This window comes from Ambystoma mexicanum, chromosome 5p, assembly GCF_040938575.1.
Source record: "Ambystoma mexicanum isolate Mex_15411 chromosome 5p, UKY_AmexF1_1, whole genome shotgun sequence".
Taxonomy (NCBI): Eukaryota; Metazoa; Chordata; class Amphibia; order Caudata; family Ambystomatidae; genus Ambystoma; species Ambystoma mexicanum.
Window position 1 is genome coordinate 433,080,130 of NC_090930.1, and position 22,135 is coordinate 433,102,264.

The following is a 22,135-nucleotide window of genomic DNA, read 5'->3' on the forward strand; positions in this document are numbered from 1 at the left end:
TAAACACTTCAAAATAACCACACTAGCGTGACATCTACCTCAAAGAAAAAGGCCCCCACTGCTACCTGAGCCTGTCCACACCCAACTCCCATCACTGCTCTGGGCTTGACCTGCTGCCAGAACCAACCCCCACCTTACCTCACCGCACCCACATGCACAAGGAGATCCCAGCTCCTGACTCCAAAAAAGGTTTTCTCCTCATCCAGGGACAGCAGGGCAGTGACGGCGTCAGGGTTGTCTAGGCAGCAGGCGAAGTCCAGCAGGAAAAGAACTCCATGGCAGTCCGGGGTCCCCAAGCAGTCGGTGCAGGCATGGTGGCGACAATCCGGAAGGGACAAGGCAGAGAACTGTACTCTGCTCGTCTGCCAGGGGCTCTATTTAAGCCCCAGATTAGCGCTGTAGCGCCCCACACCCTACAGTGTCCACAGCCCGCGAAACCGCCCCAGACCCTCCGCTAGGTGGCTGGTTACAACCAGAATCCACCTGACCCATCCACACTGGCTGCCCCCCACCTGCACAACCCGGCGCTAGGTTAGGCGGGTTTTGGCCTTTGTTAAAGGTAGGATATGGCAACAAATATCCTGTGCTGCAAGTCAAAGCTGTTCCAATGAGACAATTTAAATTAACTAAGAAAAGATAAATCCAAATTGACCAAAAGGGGGCAGTAGTTACATCATTTTATCCAGCACAGATGAAGTTACTGTTGGTCTGAGAACTAGACAGATGAGATCAGATGGCTTACGACAGGGATTGAAATGGCTTTGGACTGAAGGGATAGTATCAATAAGGGTCAGATGGGTTCAGAGGCTAACATACAATGGAAGATATAATGCACGAGAAATAAGAAGTGTGTTTAAGAAACATGCAGTTAGACATCACCAGAGTTATGGCCTAGATTTGCATGCATCATACACCATATAAAGAGAATGATGCTAATTAATTAAAATCAGATATGAAATTCCTTCTATTCAAATGTGTTGCTTTGAAAGTGATATTTGGTATAGTTTATACATTCTGACACCACAAATATAATTTTTAAGGCAGTTGTGGAAATGCCTGGGTGTGACTGTCATGTTTCCCAAATGTATCTTCTATCTTGCACTGCATATGACTGTATATTTGCCCCAGACTACAGTTTCTGCGCTGTGTATGCTCACTGTTTATTTCTGTCAAGTGCTTGCATGTTCCCAACATTACCTGATAACTATATTTTGTACCATAATAATCCCTATAGTTTGTTTCTGGAACACTAGACACTGCCACTGGTCACATTCCTCCCAAAGGCCTGGCCAATGCTCCTTGTCGGAAAACCTGTTCATCACCCCTTGAGCCAGAAACCTGCTCCAGTATAATATGCTGGCTAGGGTTGAATCTTTACACCTTGTAATGATCCTGCCCGCTGCAAGTCGCCAATCTAGCTCCTGACCTCTTGCACCCTTTCTGGGAACCTCCTCCATTTTCCAGTCCTGCAATTAACCTCCCTGTTGGCTTCAACTGCCCTGCACTACTTGTCCTGGCAACAGCGCAAAAAATACTTGCCTGGGTGGGGAGGTGGCTAACCCTGGAGGGCAGGTGGAGCGGCACAATATGTCCTGGCAACAGCCAAACAAACACTGCTGGAGGTGGTGGAGCAACAAAATGTGTCCTGCCAACAAGCAAAGCAACACTAGCCTGGGTGGAGGGCTGGCCCTGCAGTGGGCGGAGCAACAGCCTTATATAAGCTTGTGAAGAAAGAACTGGGGACTCACTCTTTCTTTGATTTTTGGCAGTGGAGTGCTGACGAGGGAGGCCCCTTCAGCATGTACCCTTGTCTTCCCTCTCCATCCTTCCCCACACTTTTCCCCGCAACCTGCTGTACTTTTCCACCAGGGCTCCTGGCCTGTCTGGCCCGTCTCTCCCTCTTCCTGTGCCTCTTTGTTGGTCTCTCTGCCCCTGTCTCTGCTTCTCCCTGTGTCTATGTCAACCTCCTGTGCCTCCCTCTCTCTCTCTCTCTTTCTCTCCTTCTCTCCTTCTCTCCTTCTCTCCCTCTTTCTTTCTTTCTCTCTTTCTCTCTCTCTTTCTCTCTCTTTCTCTCTCTCTTTCTCTCTCTCTTTCTCTCTCTCTTTCTCTTTCTCTTTCTCTTTCTCTCTCTTTCTCCTTCTCTCTCTCCTCCCCACCTCTTTCCCCTCCCCCACCCCCTCACCATCTCTACCAGCCCCCCTCTCCAACCCTTCCCTTTCTCCTTTGGTGTCCATCTGTGGAAATGGCAATTTCTATGTACCCTTTTATTTGCAATGTAGTACATGACTTTAATTTCCCAACTTCATTTTCCAAAGTATTGGGTGACTTTTATTTTTCCCAAATGCATTTTCATCTGTGTCCCCCTCACCTTTTGGGTGGGGGGATGTAGCCCAAGCCATGATACGTCAACAAAGAACCAGTTCTGTCTGTTGCTCAACTGCAGCCCGGAACCCCTTTCAAACTTCGTCCGACTTGCCCCACCCTATAATTAATCTCCCCTTGACATGAAGCCTCTCTGAACCCTGCAAACCAGTTCCACTTGTTAGGTCCAACAAGTAACCTCTTCTTTGACCCCAACTGCCCTGCACTGTCTGACTTTCATGTTTCCCGCTTTGCGGCTCAAGCTCCCCTTAAAAGCGAGCAAAACATACTTCTTCCCTGCCAACATCTGCGCTGTTTACATTGTGTCTTTAGGGGGTTTATGGAATTCTTCCAGCCCTGGGAAAGGACTCCACCAGTTTCTCCTGTCCACTCCCAGGCAACCACTCATGGCCAGTAACAAAGGGGTCACATTCCTCCCAAAAGCCTGCCAACTCCCCTGTTTTAAAACCTGTTCAGCAGCCTGTTTGAGCTGAGACCCTCCTCAACTACCCAGTGACGTTGGCCTGCTTTTCACCCCGTCAGTCCACTTGTGTCCATCATGGGGGTGATGGGGGGGGGTCCTCTGACAAGCCCACCCTGTAATTATCCTGCGTCACCAAGCTAACTTGCCTACAATTAACCTCCAACTGTAACTTGTCCCTAACAACCAAAGAGACAGACAAGTTGCCTGTACCCCATCTCCTCTGGCAACTAAATGTTGTATTTCTGGGTTGGGGGGCTGGCTTTGAGTTTCCCCTATTGAGGGAAGGGATGCGGGTGGGCTACCTGATGTGTGCCCGCCCTGCACCTCACCTCCCCTGGCAACTACATGTTGTGGCCCTGCAGTCTTATATAAGCCTGTGGAGAGAGGGCTGGGTTTTCCCTTTTTTTTCTTGGCTGCTGGCGACGTGGTGTGCTGACGTGCATTGGGGGCAGAGGCTGCAGAAACCTTTCTGGTCGGTACCCTCCCCTCCCCCGTCTGGCCTTATACTTATCCACTGGTTCACTTCCTCCTCAGCCCTGCTATATTGTTACACCAGTGGGTCTCCTAGGCTCTGTCTCTTCTTCACATGCTTCTCTCTCCTGGCTTCTCAGCCTCTGCCCCCCTGTCCCTCTCTGCTTGTCTATCCCCCTTGTGTCTGTGCCTATCCCCCTGTGTGGTTGACCCCCTGTGTTTTTCCCCCTTGTGTGAGTCTCTGCACTGTTCTCTCTCTCATTCCCCCCCCCCCACACTATCTCTACCAGCCCCACTTCTCCAACCCTTCCCTTTCTCCCCTGGTGTCCGTTCCCCCACATTTGCATCCAAGGGTACTCCTCAGGCACCGGGTTCCATGTCAGTGGGTGTACCTAGCTAGTTCAGTGTCTCATTTTTCCTGCTGGCAATGAGTTTACTCCTCTTTCTGTAATAGATGTGTTTCTGGTTTCTACAAAGACTTTGGTGCCTTCATTGTGTTCCCACTTTTCAGTGTAGCCTGCCTGTTCTTGCCAGAGGGTGACCCAGTCCGTCTGCGTACACAATGCACCCCACCGCGTCTGTTGATTCCCTGGTCCAAAACTGTGGCCCTGACTGCGTTCTCTCCCATGGCCTCCCCCATTTTGGCCTGCCTCTCACTTCCACACGGTCAGTGTTTGAGGTGAGTCCTTATTGTTCCTTGAGAATAGCCAAGTACAGTGGGGATATAGGAATAATTGTTAATAAATAGAGTGAGCCACACAGAAGCATTTGCAATTGTCATTCTATCCATGCAAATGTTGTCCCCCGTGGCAACAGAAGATGCAGATGGCAGCCTGGAATTCCTTGCAGAAGATGGCAAAAAACATGTTTGGTTATTTGCTGATGGGTCCTGTGTTGCCTTTATTCTCCTACAAGTGGGACACTTTGTAGAATTAATATAGGATGTGCATTTTTTGGGGCTAATATTGAAATTTTAGCAGCTTTCTGACCATGCTGTGGGCATCCCAGCCAATCTGGAAGGTGGATTTCCAGGCACTAATCTGTGGTAATGGCCAGAATCTCACCTTCCCTGAGGCTGTTATCCCCAACGTTCTGTCTCTTCTCCTTTTGCTGCACACATTCTTTTCCTGTGCCATTTAATTCCTAGTCCACCTCCTAATGCTCCTCTGCACTTGCTCCAGTCCCTTCTGGGTATCTTCTCCATTGACACCCACTCTCGCCTCGACCTTCTGCCTCCATGCAAAGGTGCTGTTCTGCAAGTGTCCTGTTCTCAACTCAGTGTCATTTTCCCTATCAACCTGACGGTGTTTGTTTTTCGCCATGCTTCTTCTCCTTTCTTCGATGTGCCACCCAACTCTCTGCAGATGAAATCCATATATTAGGTTTCAGTATTGCTCCTTAACAGCACTGACTTGAAGTCGTGATTCCAAGCCCCTAATGCCCACATTGCCCCTCGCCTAGGCTGCTAATGCCTAATTTTGATCATGTGCTACAGCTCTCCTCCCTTCCACGTGACCACACAGTTGGAGTCCACCTGCAACAGCGTTCCCCTTGAGGAGATGTCTCCTGAGGTTGGAGAGAGAAAAAGAGCAGTGGACAACTGGAAGACAACAGACAGCCACTCTCTTTACTCTTAAGAGTTCTTCCATCTGCCCTCTCCTGCTACGGCTCTGGTGCAACATGGCAAGCTAGTCCTACCTTCAACCCGTGGCCCCATGGGGACCGCTTACAGTGAACGGTTGCATTCTAAGCACCGAGTTGCCCTATACATTAGATGAAGTATTACCATCAATGGCTGACATCTATACAAAAGAATGTTCGTGTTCTGCCCAACGAATGGTTGCATCCAGTACACGTTCTCTTTTTTGGCATTGTTCACTCTTTTCCTGGGAATCTCTCTTACTATCTTGAATGTTGAAATCTCTCTTGACTGAATGATTAAGGCGCTACATGTTCCAGGCACAGGGTCACCTCAGCTGGTTAGTATTAGCCATTAACTGATGCAGTGTATACCTTGTTGATAAAGAACTCTTGGTCCTCTTTTTGGCTACTGACACTAGTGTGGTCGCTCTGTTTGGTCGTCAGTCCTGGGGAGAACCATGGTAAGTATCGGCCAACCGTGGTCCTGCGTGGACGACCATTGGGTCAACCATACATGGTCCAGTGTCCTTAAAATAGCATGTGTGTCAAGTTTGAGGACATGAGTCCGTACTTGGCGGTGACTGCCCTGCACCTGCATGTGGAAGGGAGCCATTGAGGAACCGGGCCGCCTTAATCGTGAAATACCTGGCACGGCCGTTGTTGTGCGTGCCTCAAAGCCTGCCCTGCCTCCAGCTTGGTGTCGCTGCAGTACACGGATAGGTTCCAACTGAACGTCACTTGGAGGCCTATTAAGCGTTGATTAAATATGCAGCCTCTGAGGCCCCCACTTAAGATAGTGAAAAGAAACAGCAAGGAAGCGGGCCTTGAAAGCAATTAAGTGGAATCGAAATGAATGTAACCGACTGGGTTAATGTACAGGCAAGTCACCGGAATAATCGCCCCAGGCAGGAAGTGCCAGTCATGGGAACCCGAGTGGAGGCTCCTGCTGATGTTCGACAGAGAGCGCGTTGGGAGTTGGGAAATCAATCTTTTTATGCCCTACATCAGTCCTTTTGTGCTGCTGGAGAGACTGCTCTGCACAGCTAAGTCAACCAACAAACCTCCTAAGTCTGCTAATAAGGAACTCGAGGAATGTGGCTCGGTTTTCCGGAACATGCTCCGTGTTAGGCCGCCTTTGTTTGTACTGGAGTGCTTTAATGGGTAGAAACTGCACTCTGGCTCGCTATATACATCTGACCTCAGTTTAAATCGCAACCAGGCCGGGTTTTTTCATGTAACTGCATTAGACTTTAAATTTGATCACAAATCAAAGGCTTGTAATATTCAAGATTACTTATTAAATATATCACTTGGCATAGCACAGTCCAGAATGGCATGCATCTGGTGCTCTGCATTAAAGCATCCAACGTTACCAACATGTTACGTGTTTTGAGGGGTGGGTTTAACGAACATGTGTGGGATGCCAATCTGAGCGGTCCTCAATTTTAATTTTTTTATCCTTGTGCATAGAGGGGTATGTGGGAATTTGGAAGGTTTCTTATGTGTTATAACAAAAAAGTTAACGCAAGGCGCCCCATGGGAAAATACAATTGAAAAAGTAACTTTAAAATGCAACCGTGCATAGTTGTGAGACAGAGAGGGGGGGTGGGAATGGCTGGTAGGGGAGGTGGTGACCTGCTACCCCAGAAGCATTTTGTCATTATCAAATTGTTCTGGGAGTGCAAGCGTGGGGGCCATCTTGGACTGGGGAGAAAATAAAATCGCCAGCCGGAATAGGCTCGTTACAGGTACTAGCTTCCCCGCTGGTTCATTTATAACCACCAGGCCGGCTCCTGATCAGACCCACAGTCTCAAGTTCAATGAAAGGGAAATGATATTTCATAGTAACTTGAATTATGTTGACTTTCCAACTTCTGCTCTATCAGCAGTGACATAACTTTTAAAATGTACAGAACGTTGGTCTTAAGTGTTACGTCCTCGGGATAAACTAGGAAAGTGTTTTCTCACATCCAGTGTTTGTATTGCTCTCTTATATACCTTTTCCCCATTTATTGGTGGCAGATTAAATGCAGAACTCTTAAGAGAGTGCATGTATATCAGTGACCAAGTTTTGTCTTTGCTCCAGGAGGCGCAGGTTGTGATCCCTGCTTCTTCACTTGACCTCATTGAGGGAAATGGGTTAATCTCCCAATACCTCGGTTGCCCTCGCTGACGTATTTGGAGGTCTTGAAAACAGGCCTGTTGCTACGAAGTGTTGAATTGCCGCTTAAAAGCTTACCGCACCGCGATCAATGGTCTTGGCCTTGCAGACTTGCGCTGCTTGTGCATTAGCAAATGCGCGATCCTTGCAATTGAATATTTGTGTTTTATGTGCCAGCCGCTGGAAAGGTAACTCTAAAGGAAAAAATAACAATGTATGTTTGGGCCCTTTGTGAGTTGACAAAGTCAGATCTCAATATTCTAGATTGTAGGAACTAAATTAAGTTGCTGGAATCCATCCATAGGATCTTCAGACTGGAGCAACCAAAGCATGACCACGGAACATTCTCCCCGAGCAGGACCACTAAGTCCCTCATAACGGGGCACTGTGAATAGTGAAGGATACTTGCATATTGCAGTGACTTAAAAAAAAAAAAAAAGGATTTAAGGGTTTGCTTTTGGAAACCAGTTGATCCGTGTGAAGGATAAGGGACCACAAGAGAAGGGGGGGGGGTGTAGGGCATTATAATTTACCTTTCAAGGTAGTTTGGCTGCCTTTATACCTTCAAAAAATATTGGGGGTGGTATTATTCTGTCTCATGGCTCAATTTTTTACAGAACTGCATGCAAAGGCAATCCCAAAACCTATTACCATTACCACCTCCCCTCCCATTACTTCCTTTAAACACCAATGCTAAAACAAGACCAGCCGAAGGCTGGTGCTGTTCTAAACGGTTGGGGCTTCTGATCAAGGCTCTGATACACCAGCATTGTTCACTTTGTGGGGGCATGGCTAGAAGCCCCATGAAGAGGACATGAAGCTCGAAACTCCACTCATCCCTATTAAGAAATCCTGTTTAATCCAGTCCGTTGGCCCCAAGAACCCAGGCAACATCCTGAGCTGTGTACAGGAGAAACCTTGGGGGGGGGTGGTTTCGGGGCTGTTTCAGTTTGGTGGCGGGTAGTTGGACCGGTGGGTCCAATGCAAGATCCCCTGGAGGCACACCATCTTGGATCTCGGGGTCTGGCCAGCCTCGGCCCCAAATAGTCCATCACAAGCACTCCATGTTGTTTAAAAATAAAAAATAAAATGAAAAACCAAAGCGCTTGCCGCGCTATGGTATGGAGTGGGGGGGCAGAGCCACACACAGCACATTGGCACCATGAGCGCTCCGCCTGAAGACCTATGTCACAGCAGGAGCCAAGGCAGACCCTCAGCGAACCTGGGAACTCGCCTCTGTGACCTAATCTGCTTTGCGCGAGTGCGCTGTGCACACAGTCTGTGTGCACAGTACGCTCGCACAGAGCAGCTTAGATCACTGAGGCGAGCCCCCAGGTTCGCGAGGGTCAAAGACACTGTGACTGAGCAGAAAGCGCACTGTGCACACAAAGCAGAATCCATTTGGAAAACACAATGATCACCAAGCCCCCAGCTTCACGGGCTTGGTGATAGTTACCTTTCCTAAATTAATTCTGGCGTTTGTAGTTTGTGATGTCAAAATACATTATGAAACGGATGGGACATGGTGTGATGGCTTGAAAAATACACAAACCATAGTAGGGTACACTTAATATGGTTTGTGTACTTTTCAAGCAATTGAAGAAATTGTGCCATTTTAAAACTATTATTTTGAAAATTTCCTTTGATCGGAGTTCAACTGGCAGCTCCACTTTATCTGAACTCTGCCTCCTTGGAACTCCGCCCCTTCCTCCAAACTCCGCCCTCACACTGGCCCTCATGGGATCCCCCTCCAAATGTTTGCCATTTCAATCACTAGTAATGCGGTATAATTCAAACAGAGCTGAGAAATCTTGGATATTTCGTACTGGAGGCTTGAGGGTTTTATACGGGGTGCGGAGGGGGGAGGGGAATAAGTGTTTTCTCTGGGTCCTTATTGTAACATTGCATGCAACATGGAAAGACGGCTCAGGTGACCCATTTTCACATCGACTGTGTAGTGATTGCTTACCAATTACTTGTTGTTTTAAACGAAATAAAGAGTTATGAAAAATGTATAATATACATTGTTCACTGTGTGATATGCGAATGGGGCCGGCTTTGTTTGCACGGGGCATGCAATAGGCAGGACCAGACCTGAATGCCTAATGGCAAGGTTCCACCCGCTAATATGAGCGCATGCGTCTCAGTCTCAGTGTGAAGAGCAAGAAGTTGGTCTATTTATTAAGGTGATGCAGGCGATGTGTGCTCTTGTTTTTACAGGCAAGCTGCTTGGTAAACAGAAAAGTTGAAACATGTTCTTCTTGAAGCAATCACACCGAAGATTGCTTGTGTTCAATTACAAGCGATGCTTTGTTGGGGGGAGTGGCTTTTTGAACAGTCGAGAACAAAAGTGTACTTATTTCCTTCTGCCCTATGCCCTATTTACTGAGTGTGAGCTTGATGCACATCCTTGCAGGCTGAGCATGCGTTTGCTGGGAGTTGGGTTCCCAGAATGCTATTAGCAACTCTCCTTCTTGAATGCTGTATCCTCCTCCTGCTGTAACAGCATTGCAGATTATTATGGAATTCATGATCAACTGCTGTGGTGATGAGATATCTTCTCTGGCAGGCTTATTGCTTTATTTCTGTGTTGTTGGGTGGTGTGAAGGTAGGAGGCATTTAAAATTAATAAATGGTTGCTTCGTGCCTCCTCTCTCCACCCCTCTGAATGCTGACCCACGGGGGACCAGGCAGGAATGGAAAAGGGATTCACGGGGGCCAAACATAGCATAGATTGTGGATTGTGGCATTAAGCCCCCGTTCCACGGGCTGGAACGGCAGGGTGCCCGTGGAACAGGGTTAGGGGGTAACGGCCCAGCAGCCCAAGTTAAAGGCATGAGCGAAGCAAGGGCCATTACAGAGGGCTCCGGACCGTTACCCCCATTCCAGCAGCTGGAACGAGGGCTTAAGGCCATTAGCACTCCGAGCTACCAAAGCGGTAACCCGGCGTGCTGAAAAAAGTAGGGATTTCCCTTCATTCAACAGGATGCAGCATGGAACACATGCTTGCACCTGCGGTTCAAGCCCACATTCCTAGCCATCTGATTGGCTTTCTCCTTGTCAGGGTGCTAATGGATGCTTTCAGCCACCCCAGCATTCTGAGTGACATCATAGACCAGTCAGTCAAGATTCTCTGTCATTTTCTACCAGATGTCACTCGGTACCCCTCAGTTGCGTATACGCCCATAGTTGATAGCTACTGAAGTATATAATTCTATGTTTTTTATAGAAAAGCAGGCACAGTAAACATGGGAGATGATACAAAATATGGGTCTGTGTTTGGTAAAGGGAAGCATTTAGGGTGTGTGGATGTTTGTGTGTGTGTGTGCACTCACACACACCCCCCTTTCAGGCGAGTCCTCTTCCTCTCCCAAGCGTGTCCAAATGCCATGTATGAAATGTTATTTATACCGCGCTTAATACCCAGAGGTTTCTAAGCGCGGACCCGGGGATCGAAACTGTGGTGCTCCGTGTCGTCTTGCTTCCAAGGCGAACATGTTGCCCATGAGCTATCCTCCCGGGACAAATGTGTTTGCATCTTAGATGGCACCTAATTGATCGTTTTGCTGTGAACGTTGAGGGCATCACTTACATGTCAGTGTGCTGCCTGCCTGATTGCTTGCAGTTTCCCCCGTGCTGCAGTAGTTTTGGCTAAATGAATGGGAAGGCTTTACGTGCTTTTAGCAGTGAGTGACAATGGCACACTACACCTATGGGGCAGATCTGATGTATAGCAATGCATTGCCCCTACTTATTGCACTTTGGAATTTAGTAGCATTGTTCTATGTGTACTTCCTATTCTTCCTATTAGTCACATTTTGTATAATTGCATCGGAAACACTTTGGTAACTAACTTTTGTACAGAATTCTAGTTATCTATAACGAGATGCATTATTAACTCTACATCTTGACTGTAGGCAACGCCTCACAGGAAGTGGCACGACTGTTAGCGACGTAATTGTATTATTCTTTTGTTTCCCTCCAGAATTCTTCAAAGAACTTCTTGAAAACGCGGAGAAATCTTTGAACGATATGTTTGTACGGACCTATGGCCGTTTATACACACAGAACTCTGAGCTATTTAAGGACCTTTTTGTGGAACTGAAGCGATACTATGTGGGTGGAAACGTCAACCTGGAGGACATGCTGAACGACTTCTGGGCGCGCCTCCTGGAGCGCATGTTTCAGCTCGTGAATCCGCAGTTCAATTTCACCGAGGAATATCTGGAGTGCGTCAGCAAGTACACGGACCAGTTGAAACCCTTCGGAGATGTGCCGCGCAAATTGAAGCTCCAAGTGACGCGATCGTTTGTGGCGGCGCGCACCTTTGCACAGGGGCTTGCAGCGGCAAGGGATGTGGTCGGCAAAGTGTCTGTGGTAAGTCAATCTTGATTATAGCAATGGAAAATGTCTATTTGTAACATTGTTGTATTGAACAACTATTGTATAATTTGTTTCCTCGTGGCAACGACTACTTTCTCCTCTATTGGTGATGTCCAACCGGGAACTCGACTGAATTTGTCCGATAGTGTGAGAGGAATGGTCCTGCCACCGCGACTTGTTTGGGGAGCTTTTGTTCACTCAAATATCAAGCCCATCACTAATTGCACTGCAGCAGATCTCCAGCTTTTTTTTTTTTTAAATAGATTCAGATGGACCTTCACCACAAGAGTCTGGAGACATGTACAGTACACTAAGCTCTGGCAATTAGCAAGAGCTGAGCAGATGCTAGGGCCCAGGACCGGGCTGCTGCCATTGTGTGGACCAACCACACAGGTGTGTTCTCTTAAAGGGCACACTTCCTGAAGCCAAACTTGTGCACCACAGATTGGCTCACAAGAGATTTAAATTATAGAATCCAGCATTAAAAAAAAAACTGCACGTTCTTTTGCTCACCCATTGAGGAAAGTGAAGCAACATAAGACCGGAGTTTACCAAAGGGGCAACCGAGCAGAGCCAAGGCTCCTTAGAAGTGAAGGATTAAAATGGACCCGTCCTGTAAGGGGTGTGGGCGGGTTTGTGTGTGTGGGGTGTGGTGAGGGTGAACACACAACTCTGGCAGAACATCACCATTCGGTGCAAGTAGTGACCCAATAAGCAAGATGCCGAGAGAATCAAGTCATCGACTAGACCAAACAAACCGCGCTGTTGAGGAAATCATTGACATGGGGTCGCTAATTCTAATTCTATTTGCCATGTGTTATGAACCAAAGCAAGTCTCTTGTGGATGGGATATTACGCAATATGGAGTGATTAAGTGATAACATAGGCATGCCACTTGCCCCCTCGTGTAGGTGGATGAGAAAAGGCGTGGAATGATGTCTTTTTCTATGTAATTTTCTGTTATGCTGGTTTATACCGTGCACTGCTACCACCCAAGCGCAATCTCTATGGTAAGGTTCCATGTTTTCACTTGGCTGGCATTCTGAGCGACTTGGATCCTTGCACCAGATGGCTATAGAATTAGTGATCGATGTGTGGGTGTAGCCTCCCTACCCCGAGTGACGTTTTTCTTCTGCTTGTTATTTTATTTTTTTGTTTTTTTTAGTATTAACGCAGTTGGATGTTAGCAGTTTTCTTGGTTCTTTCCCTGACCTACTGCTGCATGTTCAAGCCTGTCACGATTATTTCAAAGCACAACCTTGAAAATTGAGCCCAGTGGAGGAGCAGACACATATTTGGTGTCCCTTGGTGCGCAGCCTCTTTGTATTTTAGTGGTACCACAATTTCCTTTTCTGTGCGGGTCTCTAGCTCTGACCAACGAGTAGGGTCGAATCCATTCTTTACACTTGAGAGAGCGTGGATTTGATATCAATAGTCTTATACAACAATGTACATGTGTAGGCCCCAACAAAAATTGCCTCTTGAGACACATCAAAAGTCTAAGGATTTTTACAGTGCAAAATATGTAATGTGTGCACAGAAATGATAGCCTTGTGTCCACCAGTAATGCTGAACTAATCTGACAATTACTAATTAGTTGAACTTGAAACCATTCTTGCTGAAGGCGACAAGTTAATCCTCGCCGCATGGGATGTGACAATGTTCTTTATTCTCATTATGAACAAGCTCTTCAAGCATACACATCCTCAGACGTTTGACGGGCAGGTCAGCGGTATTACTGGTTCAGTCTTCAAGATGCATTCAGAGACTTGCATAACAATTGTGTAACTAGAGATTTCCATTGGCTCACTCCAGTACCACTTTCATCGTCCGAGAACATCTAAAGTCCAAGCAACTTCATTGCCGTCCTCTTTAAATAAAATCAGATGTATTGCCAGTTCTGATTCACAAAAAACATGTTCCAGTCTCGCATTTTCAGCTTGGCATTCTAAGATTAATCGATGGAACACCATTCTGCACATGTAGAACTCAACATAATTTAAAAGACGTTAAGAAATAAATGATACTTTCTTTGACCCCTTAAATGACCCCCACGCTCCAGGGCGCGAGGACAAGATTTGCGTCGGCAATTAAACAAGTCACAATAGATATGTTCTTTTCTGTGCAGAACAATCCATCAAGTGACACTTGTGATTTTGCAGTGCTTTATTAGCACAGCCATTTTAAAATGCATGAACAGCGTTTTGTTTAAATACCCAGCAGCCTATTATTATAATATTCTAAATAAATGCGAAAATAACGGGTTATTCACTTGTCAGCCTACATTGGTTGGATTGCTAGAACTGCAAATAAGCCAAGGATGAAAGGCTGAGACGGCTTTGCAAGGAGCCAGACATACAGTAATAATTTTGCATTTATGTAGCACTACGAAGTCTCAGGCATCTGAGCAATGCTTATTATTTGCCCACAGCGTATGGTGCTCATTTATCGACCTCTGAAGGATGAAAGGCTGAGATTAGCCCTGCCGATATTCGAACCTGCGATGGCAGGCTCTGCATGGATGTGGAAGGGAGAGCTCTACTCGCTGCGCTATCTGGCTGGCTTTGACCATATGAGCTCTGCAATGGACACAATGGTTTCTCATTCACTGGCTAAGAAGTATACATAGCACTGCTCATGTTATTGTCCGGTGATTTATAATTTGTAAAGGCATTGCGTTTCCGAAAGACTTGTGACGTGTCCTCCTACTTCTCGCAGCTCCCTTGACATTCCCTTCAAGCTGTTGGTCACTTGATAGACTCATGCCGTGAGCAGTAAAGTTCTAAACGGCATCCACGCAATTGCTCTCTAGCGGACATCCGCCCGAAATGACTATAGAACAGAGTGCCTCATCGTGAGGAACTTGTCGGCACAATATGAGGCCCATAGAACCCACCGATATCGTGCGACATCTTAATAGGAAGGTAAGCTACAGGGAAGCCACCGTTTATTGGAGCCTGTTCTTGACTGAGCAGATAGGATTGCAACCTGTACATGACTTGATGCATCAGTTCCTCCAGCTCTACCAGGACCTTTAAAAGACCGGCAATCCCAGTGGACCTGCTGCTCTGTGAACCTTAAACCCTGTTGGATGAAATGACCAGGGGCAGGTCTGATGGGTGCTCTGGCATTAGAGCACAGTTCGCAGGACGGGATGAGTCTGGTTCTTGATCTGTTATTAAAGCAAAGTCTTGCTCAACGGCTGGCCGAGAACCTGCACCATTTCAGGCTTGCTCATGATCCCCTTGTCCCACGCATTCATATGCCAATATTGTATTGGTACCGCTAACACCTCACAACGAAGAGGCCCGAGAGTGATGCCACAGCCATACTGTTGTACCTTTTTCTTTATTTACTGAGCCATTTTATAAAAACTGAAAACTGAACCTAGACACTGGGCTTCAGTGAGATGCTCGCCTGAGAAAGGAAGCTGCCCAGGAAAATTCAATATTCTACTAAATCAAATCTAGACACTGCATTCTACCAGCTTTGGCCCATGCATGTCTTTAAACGGTGTTAACAAAGTACATGCATTCACTTTTTCTGGGATAGTCTGCTTGGTAATGTTAATGGCTCTCTTTATGTAAAAGGAGTACCCCAAAATCGTAATGTGGTAGGATCGAGACCATTTTTGCAGGTCTTAATTTGTGGATTTTTTGCCCTGCAAACCCAGTTTAGCAATGGTAGGCTTGGTTATGACCTGTCTGACTCCTGGAGAGGGGTCTACGTCTCCCAGTTACACTGTACACTGGGCTGGACCCGGCTAACAGTAGACGTTGAATAACAGATGTAGGATGCAAGGGTTCTCGGTAGGCTTGTGTGATTTCTTTCTAAATGTTTCTGAGGAATCTTTAGTTGAGAAGTTCTTCTTTAATGATGCTGAGGAACTCCTTAATTGGAACTTTAAACCTCCAATCCAAAGGGATAGGGTGAGTAGGCCGACTACACCGCAGAGTCTGTGTAAGGGGAAGCCCCTCCTTCGCATGAATATAGGGGATACTGTCCAGAAACTTTCTACGTTTTTTAAAATCTGTAAATGTTTGGAAAATTGCTTGCAGGGAGAATCCCTTTGAAAGTGTAAGTGACTAGGCCAGAGAGGGCAGGCTTTGTGTGGGGTTTGGACCAGAAAGCATCTGTGTGGTTCTAAACATTACCCCCAAAAGTGGTGTACCTTTTTTAACACAACACAAATATAAGTGCAAAAAAAGTTCACCATCCTTGCACCTTCCTCACCTAAATAGAATTATATTTTGAATTGGGTGTTGCTTGATTTCTCCCTTTTTGGAATTACTTTCTTGAAATATTAATTTAAGATTTTGTTCTTGTTTATTTCGGGAAGACCTTGTACTTTTTTGGAATTTTGGAGGTTGCGTTCATGTTTCTGGGCTTGTTTGGGCAAAATCTGTCTTTTGTTTTTGCGCTATAAGCAGTTACTTTCGAGGGGATTGGGTCCTCCGACGTATTCCATATCTATGACCGTAATCGCCACAGCTGTGCTGCTTTGGAAAATGTTTGCGCTATAAGCAAAGTTACTTTCTAGAAACGCTTGAAAGATCTTTAAGGAGTACTCTAGCTTTAATGGCTGGATACAATTGGGAACGTTCCTGGACATCTTTTAGACGCTCTTCCTTTCCAAAGGCGTCCTGCTCTATTCCTTGTCTGTATGCCACAAAAACAGCTCACAGACTGCACAGGCTAGCCCTCATCTGGCTGGCAGCCTAAACCTGCTCCTGTAACCTCAGACTGTGGCATCAGCATAATTGCATTTCTTATGTCTCGCTGGATTTGACCAGGAAACTAACGGATATCTTGGGAGGAAATTGAGTGCCCAAGTTCCTGTGATTATGGAAGCCCACTAGATCTGCAGCGCCTGAAAGCTGTTGGAATAAATACACGAATTACAGGCTACATTTATCTGCCTTCCTCTTGCATTTAGGCCTGCTGGTGTCGCTGACTGGAACGTCCACCCGCTCCTGACATTTGCCCTTACGCCAGTTCCGCGCTGCTAACGTTGAAGCCTCGGATAGGGCTGGTTTCCGTTCAGCGCTCTTGATGTCATAAGCAGGATGGGGACCAAAAGTCTGGTGGGAGTTTTAATTGCTTAATCTAGCCGTTTTTACTGGAACTGCAGGACTGGAAATGATTGCTGTCCATTAAATGTGTGTATTTCTTTAATTTATAAACTTGACACACACAGACACACACAGACACACACAGACACACACTCTCTCTCTCTCTCTCTCTCTCTCTCTCTCTTCAGGGAGCAAAGGGTGATAGAAAAGGGGACATGGGGGAGCGGGAGAAATGGAGAAGGGGGGACATTTTTGTTTTATTATATAGTAACGCTGATATTTATATTCGTGGTAAAACAGTCTCAGGTCAGGGCTTTGCTTTATTTAATGGTAGGTGCCAACCTGTGCTTGCACATCCCTAGGAGGGTCCAACTTAAAGAAGCACCTTTTTCACTTACCTGTGGAATACAAGTGGGTTTCTACGTCTTTCAGTTGCTCTGCAAGGCTGCGCCACGATTGTAGTCCTTGCACTGCGATCTAAGAACTTCACTTCACTACCCTTACTAGAAGTACTTAGCCCATACTAATGCATTCCGTCAATTTGGACCAAAAATATGAGCTATTGATTGTGGTTATTCATTTTATGGTGCGTTGTGGGTGAAAAGCAAGAAAGTAAAATAATTAATATAAAAGTAATCTTTTCTGACAAGGAGGCGGCTGTATCAGGGCAACATGACAAACATATATTACAGGTGCCAAAGCGTGTCTCACAGACGTATTGCAGGTGCCAAACCGTGTATCACAGAACCTCCTCTGGTGGGCCCGGTGATAAAATGTTCTAAGGGGGGGGTGCCTATACAGCAACCTTGATCTCAGCTGACCTATGCCCTCTTATGGTGAGGGGGATGTGATGCTCGGGCACACACCTAGGCGCTCTGATGGTGAGGGGGGTGTGATGCTCGGGCACGCTCCTAGGCGCTCTGATGGTGAGGGGGTGTGCGGCTCAGGCACGCGCCTAGGCGCTCTTATGGTGAGGGGGGTGTGATGCTCGGGCACGCATCTAGGCGCTCTGATGATGAGGGGGTGTGCGGCTCAGGCACGCGCCTAGGTGCTCTTATGGTGAGGGGGTGTGATGCTCGGGCACGCACCTAGACGCTCTGGTGGTGAGGGGGATGTGATGCTCGGGCACGTGCCTAGGCACTCTGATGGTGAGGGGGCTGCGATGCTCGGGCACGCACCTTGGCTATCTGATGGTGAGGCGGGGGTGTGAGGCTTGGCATGCACCTCAGTGATCTGATGGTGAGGGGTAACGTGAGGCTCGGGCAAGCGCTTAGGCGCTCTTATTGTGATGGGGGATGTGATGCTTGGGCACGCACCTCGGCTATCTGATGGTGAGGGGGGTGTGAGGCTTGGGCACGCACCTCGGCTATCTGATGGTGAGGGGGGTGTGAGGCTTGGGCACGCACCTCGGCTATCTGATGGTGAGGGGGGGCGTGAGGCTTGGGCATGCACCTCGGTGATCTGATGGTGAGGGGTGACGTGAGGCTCGGGCACGCGCCTTGGCGATCTGATGGTGAGGGGGATGTGAGGCTCTGTCGAGGTGCATGAACTGGGGGATATTAGACTGATGGAATTCCTTCCCTTTGTATGAGGTAAGTGTTGTGATCTTGGCAGACATCACAGGGCCATACATTACCTAAACATTCAAGGTGATGGGGCCTTGCTGACAAGTTTCCCAGTTCTATGCATAACACCTCGACAGTCCTGTTTTTTGCTTCCAATTGCATGCTGGAACTTGTAGTTTCATTGTTCCCGTTGCATGGGTGGGCTTACAAGTACCAGCATGCTCTTCTCGGAAAAAGAAAAACCGGGCTGGCTCAAAGATTCCGCATGGAACTGGGAAACTTGGTGGCTATGATGTGGGTCACTCTGTGCAGGTAAGCGATGCAATAGCGATTATGGACTCTGGCGAATGACGTGTCTCTAGGTGGTACCTTCCAAACTCGTAGAGCCCGACTTGTCAAAGCCGTTTTTCTGCATTTTTTAACTGCATTTTTAATGGCGTTGCAGGATTAGGGCATTTCTTTTTTTATTTTTGGGGTTGGGGGGAAGTGGCAGGGGTGTAGAAGAAGGCTATGGGGAGCATGCATCCCATACAAAAATGCAGTGAAAAATGCAGGAAAATGAACCCGATGAGTTGGCCTTCTATGAGTTGCACCCGATCCCTCTAGGCTGCCCATCTAGCCAGCATGGAGAATGTAATTGGCGATGCTTTGAACAGGCACACTTCAAACTTCCACGAGGGGAGCTTTTCGATGAGGGTCTTGACAAGATCTTCGGCCTATAGGAGACTCCTCAAGGAGCTAAATAGCTTTCTGGTCCCAGTAAATTTCGAACCCTGGAAGGTTGTGTCTAAAGGTCTCAAAGCTCATTCAACTGGTCTGGCGCCCACTCCTGCTCTGCGGAACTGTCCCTGGTTTTGGAGCTCTGTCAGGCAACTACGTGGGATTCTTTGCACATAATTGACCAGCACTACTGCCCGGGTTCTGTTAGATCAGGGCATCCATTTTGGGTGGGCAATGCCCTAGGGTTTTCTGGACTCGGTGGAGGTTTCTCATTATGCTCCCTCTTCCAGGGTGCTGTCCTACTAGATCAGCAATCTGTGTGAAGGAGTCCATCAGAAGAATAAACTACTTATCTATTGCTAAAGGTCTTAAGCGTGGATTAGTCCCCTCCTCCCAGAGTTTTCTCCTTGCCCTCCCACCTTACCTTTACTGTTGGAGAGATTGTTCACCTTTTGCTGTTCATGCGACTCCCTTGGTTCCTCAGGGCTAGGCAAAAAGGTGCAACTGAGGTCATGGGGCGTGGGGTGGGGGAATGATTCCATATATACTCCCCCTGACTTCCCTGTTGAGCAGAACTGACATGATGCCCCCAGTGGCTTTAAGGGTTCCAAACAGAGATCTGCATCAGAGATGAGGAATAGGTGACCTGAATGATTAATCATCAGAAAGAACATTACCAAGAGGTACGCCATTCTTCTGTGCTGCTGAGATGCAATGACGGACACCGCAAGGATAGGTAGTGTGGGTCACTCTGCATCTCAAGCACTTTGCTGCCTCTTCTGTGTTATGTTTTTATACTTTTCAAGATCGGAGACGTCAAGGTGTAGCAAACAGTCGTTAAAGGAACCAAGAAGGCCTATGCTAGTAATCCCAGTCAAACACAAACTTGCAGGGAAGCTCAAAATAATAGCGTTCCCCTATATAGCGCTTCATGTTAAACTCCTCCAGCCTCTAAGCTGTGCAATCGCAAGTGTGGTTATAACCCATTTCGATTAGTACTTGATTTATTAACCTCGAGAGCAGAAAAGTCTTAGTCGACGCTGCTGTGGGATTCAAACTTGCCAAGTGCAGGCTGCCCTCATGCTGGAGACCCATGCTTTCTCCTCGTTTTGCTATCCACACACAATAGGCACATGAAGCACGTCTGTCCAGTGTGTCGATGGTCAAGCAGGGAGATTCCGCCACCTCGCTGAGGAACACTTGGGCAAATACCATGGACCATCCTTGGCCGAGCATGGAGAACCACGGATTACCATAGTTTGCCAATGTACTCTTTGTTGTCCGTAAGACCAATGCAAAGAGATGTGTGACATTTGAGTGTGGTTTAATTTTTGTATAAAGTCCCCAGTACGTCATAGCTTCTTTTGCAACAGGTGTTCGGTTTTTTGAGGTTTCTTTTGAACTTTGATGAAAGCAATACGAAAAATAAGGTATTGGTGTGGAAGAGCTTTGCCTAAATCTAATCGCAATTAGTTCTCTCTTGTGAATTCTTCCTAAAACTCATGTGCCCATAATTTACAGAACATCAAAATAAAATTGAGAAGAAGCTGAACATGTTTGTGCAAGGTGTCCTGCAATTGTATCCACATAACTTTGATCTCTGAAATCGAAGTGTAGGCGTGTTTCCATAGATTTCGAGAATTGTGCAGGACGGGTTACAGTCCAGGCTAACTTTTGTACGCCATGATCCAGTCCCCACTCTTCATTTGTTATGGGTGGGGGCTGAAGTGAATGTTTGCGTTGAGGATATATTTATGTATTTAATTTCTTACATTTATAGCAGTGCTCAAAGTCCTGAGGCATCTAGGCCCTAGTTTACAGTCACAGGAATGTTACAATGAGGAAAAGACATTGAAAATCAAGCTTTTTAATATTAATCAAGATAAACCCCCACTTTCTGGGTCCATATTAAAGCACGGTTGAAGCAGTAGGGCCTAAAATATAAGAACTCGTCTGGTGAGGAGGGCCAAACGGCACACGCCGTCAAAGCCGCACCCACTGTGCCTGGGGGCCGCACCCACTGTGCCTGGGGGCCGCATCCACAGTGCGGGGCATTGGAGTCTAGGTTAGTAAAGAATTGAGACTTTGCGCCCTCGCCGAGGGTGACAGTGGGACTATGGCGAGCAAGCAAAGAGAGTTTAATTTTAGGGATGGGCCACACACAGGTATCCAAAGGTTTGCATACATTCAGTGGCAGGCGACTCGTGTAAAGGGAGATGGCCACTGCTCGCAGGCACTCCAAGGCAATGTCTAGAATGGACTTGGCCCGTGAGGCCCAGGGGGAAAGTCTGCCTGCAGCTGCACCGAGAAGGCTGTGTGCTGTAGGAATGTGAAAGCCACTCAGCACGTTCCCTGACAGTTGTATGTTTCAGCACTTTTCTTATACATACAGGGCAGCCAGACAGATTTTTTTTTAAAGAAATACAACCTGCCCATTCTTCTGCTTTCCACATTCGTTTTGGCTGGATGGAGCCGCTTCCTTAATTGACCTGAAAAGCCTTTTATCATTAGCATCCCTCGTGAAAAGCCAATCACTCCAAAGGACGCGTATGCACAGCAGGTCCTCTCGGAATCTTGCTACTGGTCAACTTCATTTTTCTTCCTCCAAAATACCAGGCTCTGGGAAACTGGCCTGCCCTTCGTTTTACAGCTAAGAAAACAAACATTTTGAAAACGCACTCTTAAAATGAGGTCGCACGAATACCTTCTGGGTGACTCGGAGCCTTAGCCTGTTTTCACCCCTTTGCTAGGCATTGTGTGCGTGGCAAGAGTAAGCGCTAGAAGCTGTGGCCCATCTGTATTAAGTGATGGCGCAACTATTTCCAAAAAATGATTGGTCAAAGAACGGTTAAGTGGCAACAGTTGCAGTGTTTCTAGCATTGTTTACTCCACGCGTGCGCAATAGTGACCCCCTATTATTACAGCGCTTAGAAGCGGCTTTGCATGAAGTGCTCTATAAATCACCAGATTATTATTGGATTTCATAGAGGTGCTTGCACAGACTAACTATCTTGCTTTTTGATGCATCAAACCACAAAACCTTAGTACTTATAGGTGAGCAACTCTTACTTGCATCCGACCTGGTGCTCCTCGAGGAACTGCGAGCAACCCACCGACAACTAAGTATCGCAGCCATGGTCGCCTACCATCCGACAACAAAAGCGGAGCCCTCTTCAAAGAGGTCAAGCACTTGGTCAATCCACTACCCAGCCCTGCCATACCTCACTCCATCAAAAAATCCACCGCCAGCAACACCTTCATCAACAAATCAGCAAGA

General features: G+C 47.1%; 1 protein-coding gene across 1 annotated transcript in view; it reads left to right on the plus strand.

Moving 5' to 3' along the window:
- GPC4 (glypican 4) overlaps positions 1–22,135 on the plus strand; it is a 227,157-nt gene that overhangs the window by 140,766 nt on the left and 64,256 nt on the right. Inside the window, exon 3 of the mRNA XM_069612832.1 lies at positions 11,104–11,495. Coding sequence (XP_069468933.1) covers positions 11,104–11,495 — 392 coding nt within the window. The remainder of the gene's footprint in view (positions 1–11,103; positions 11,496–22,135) is intronic.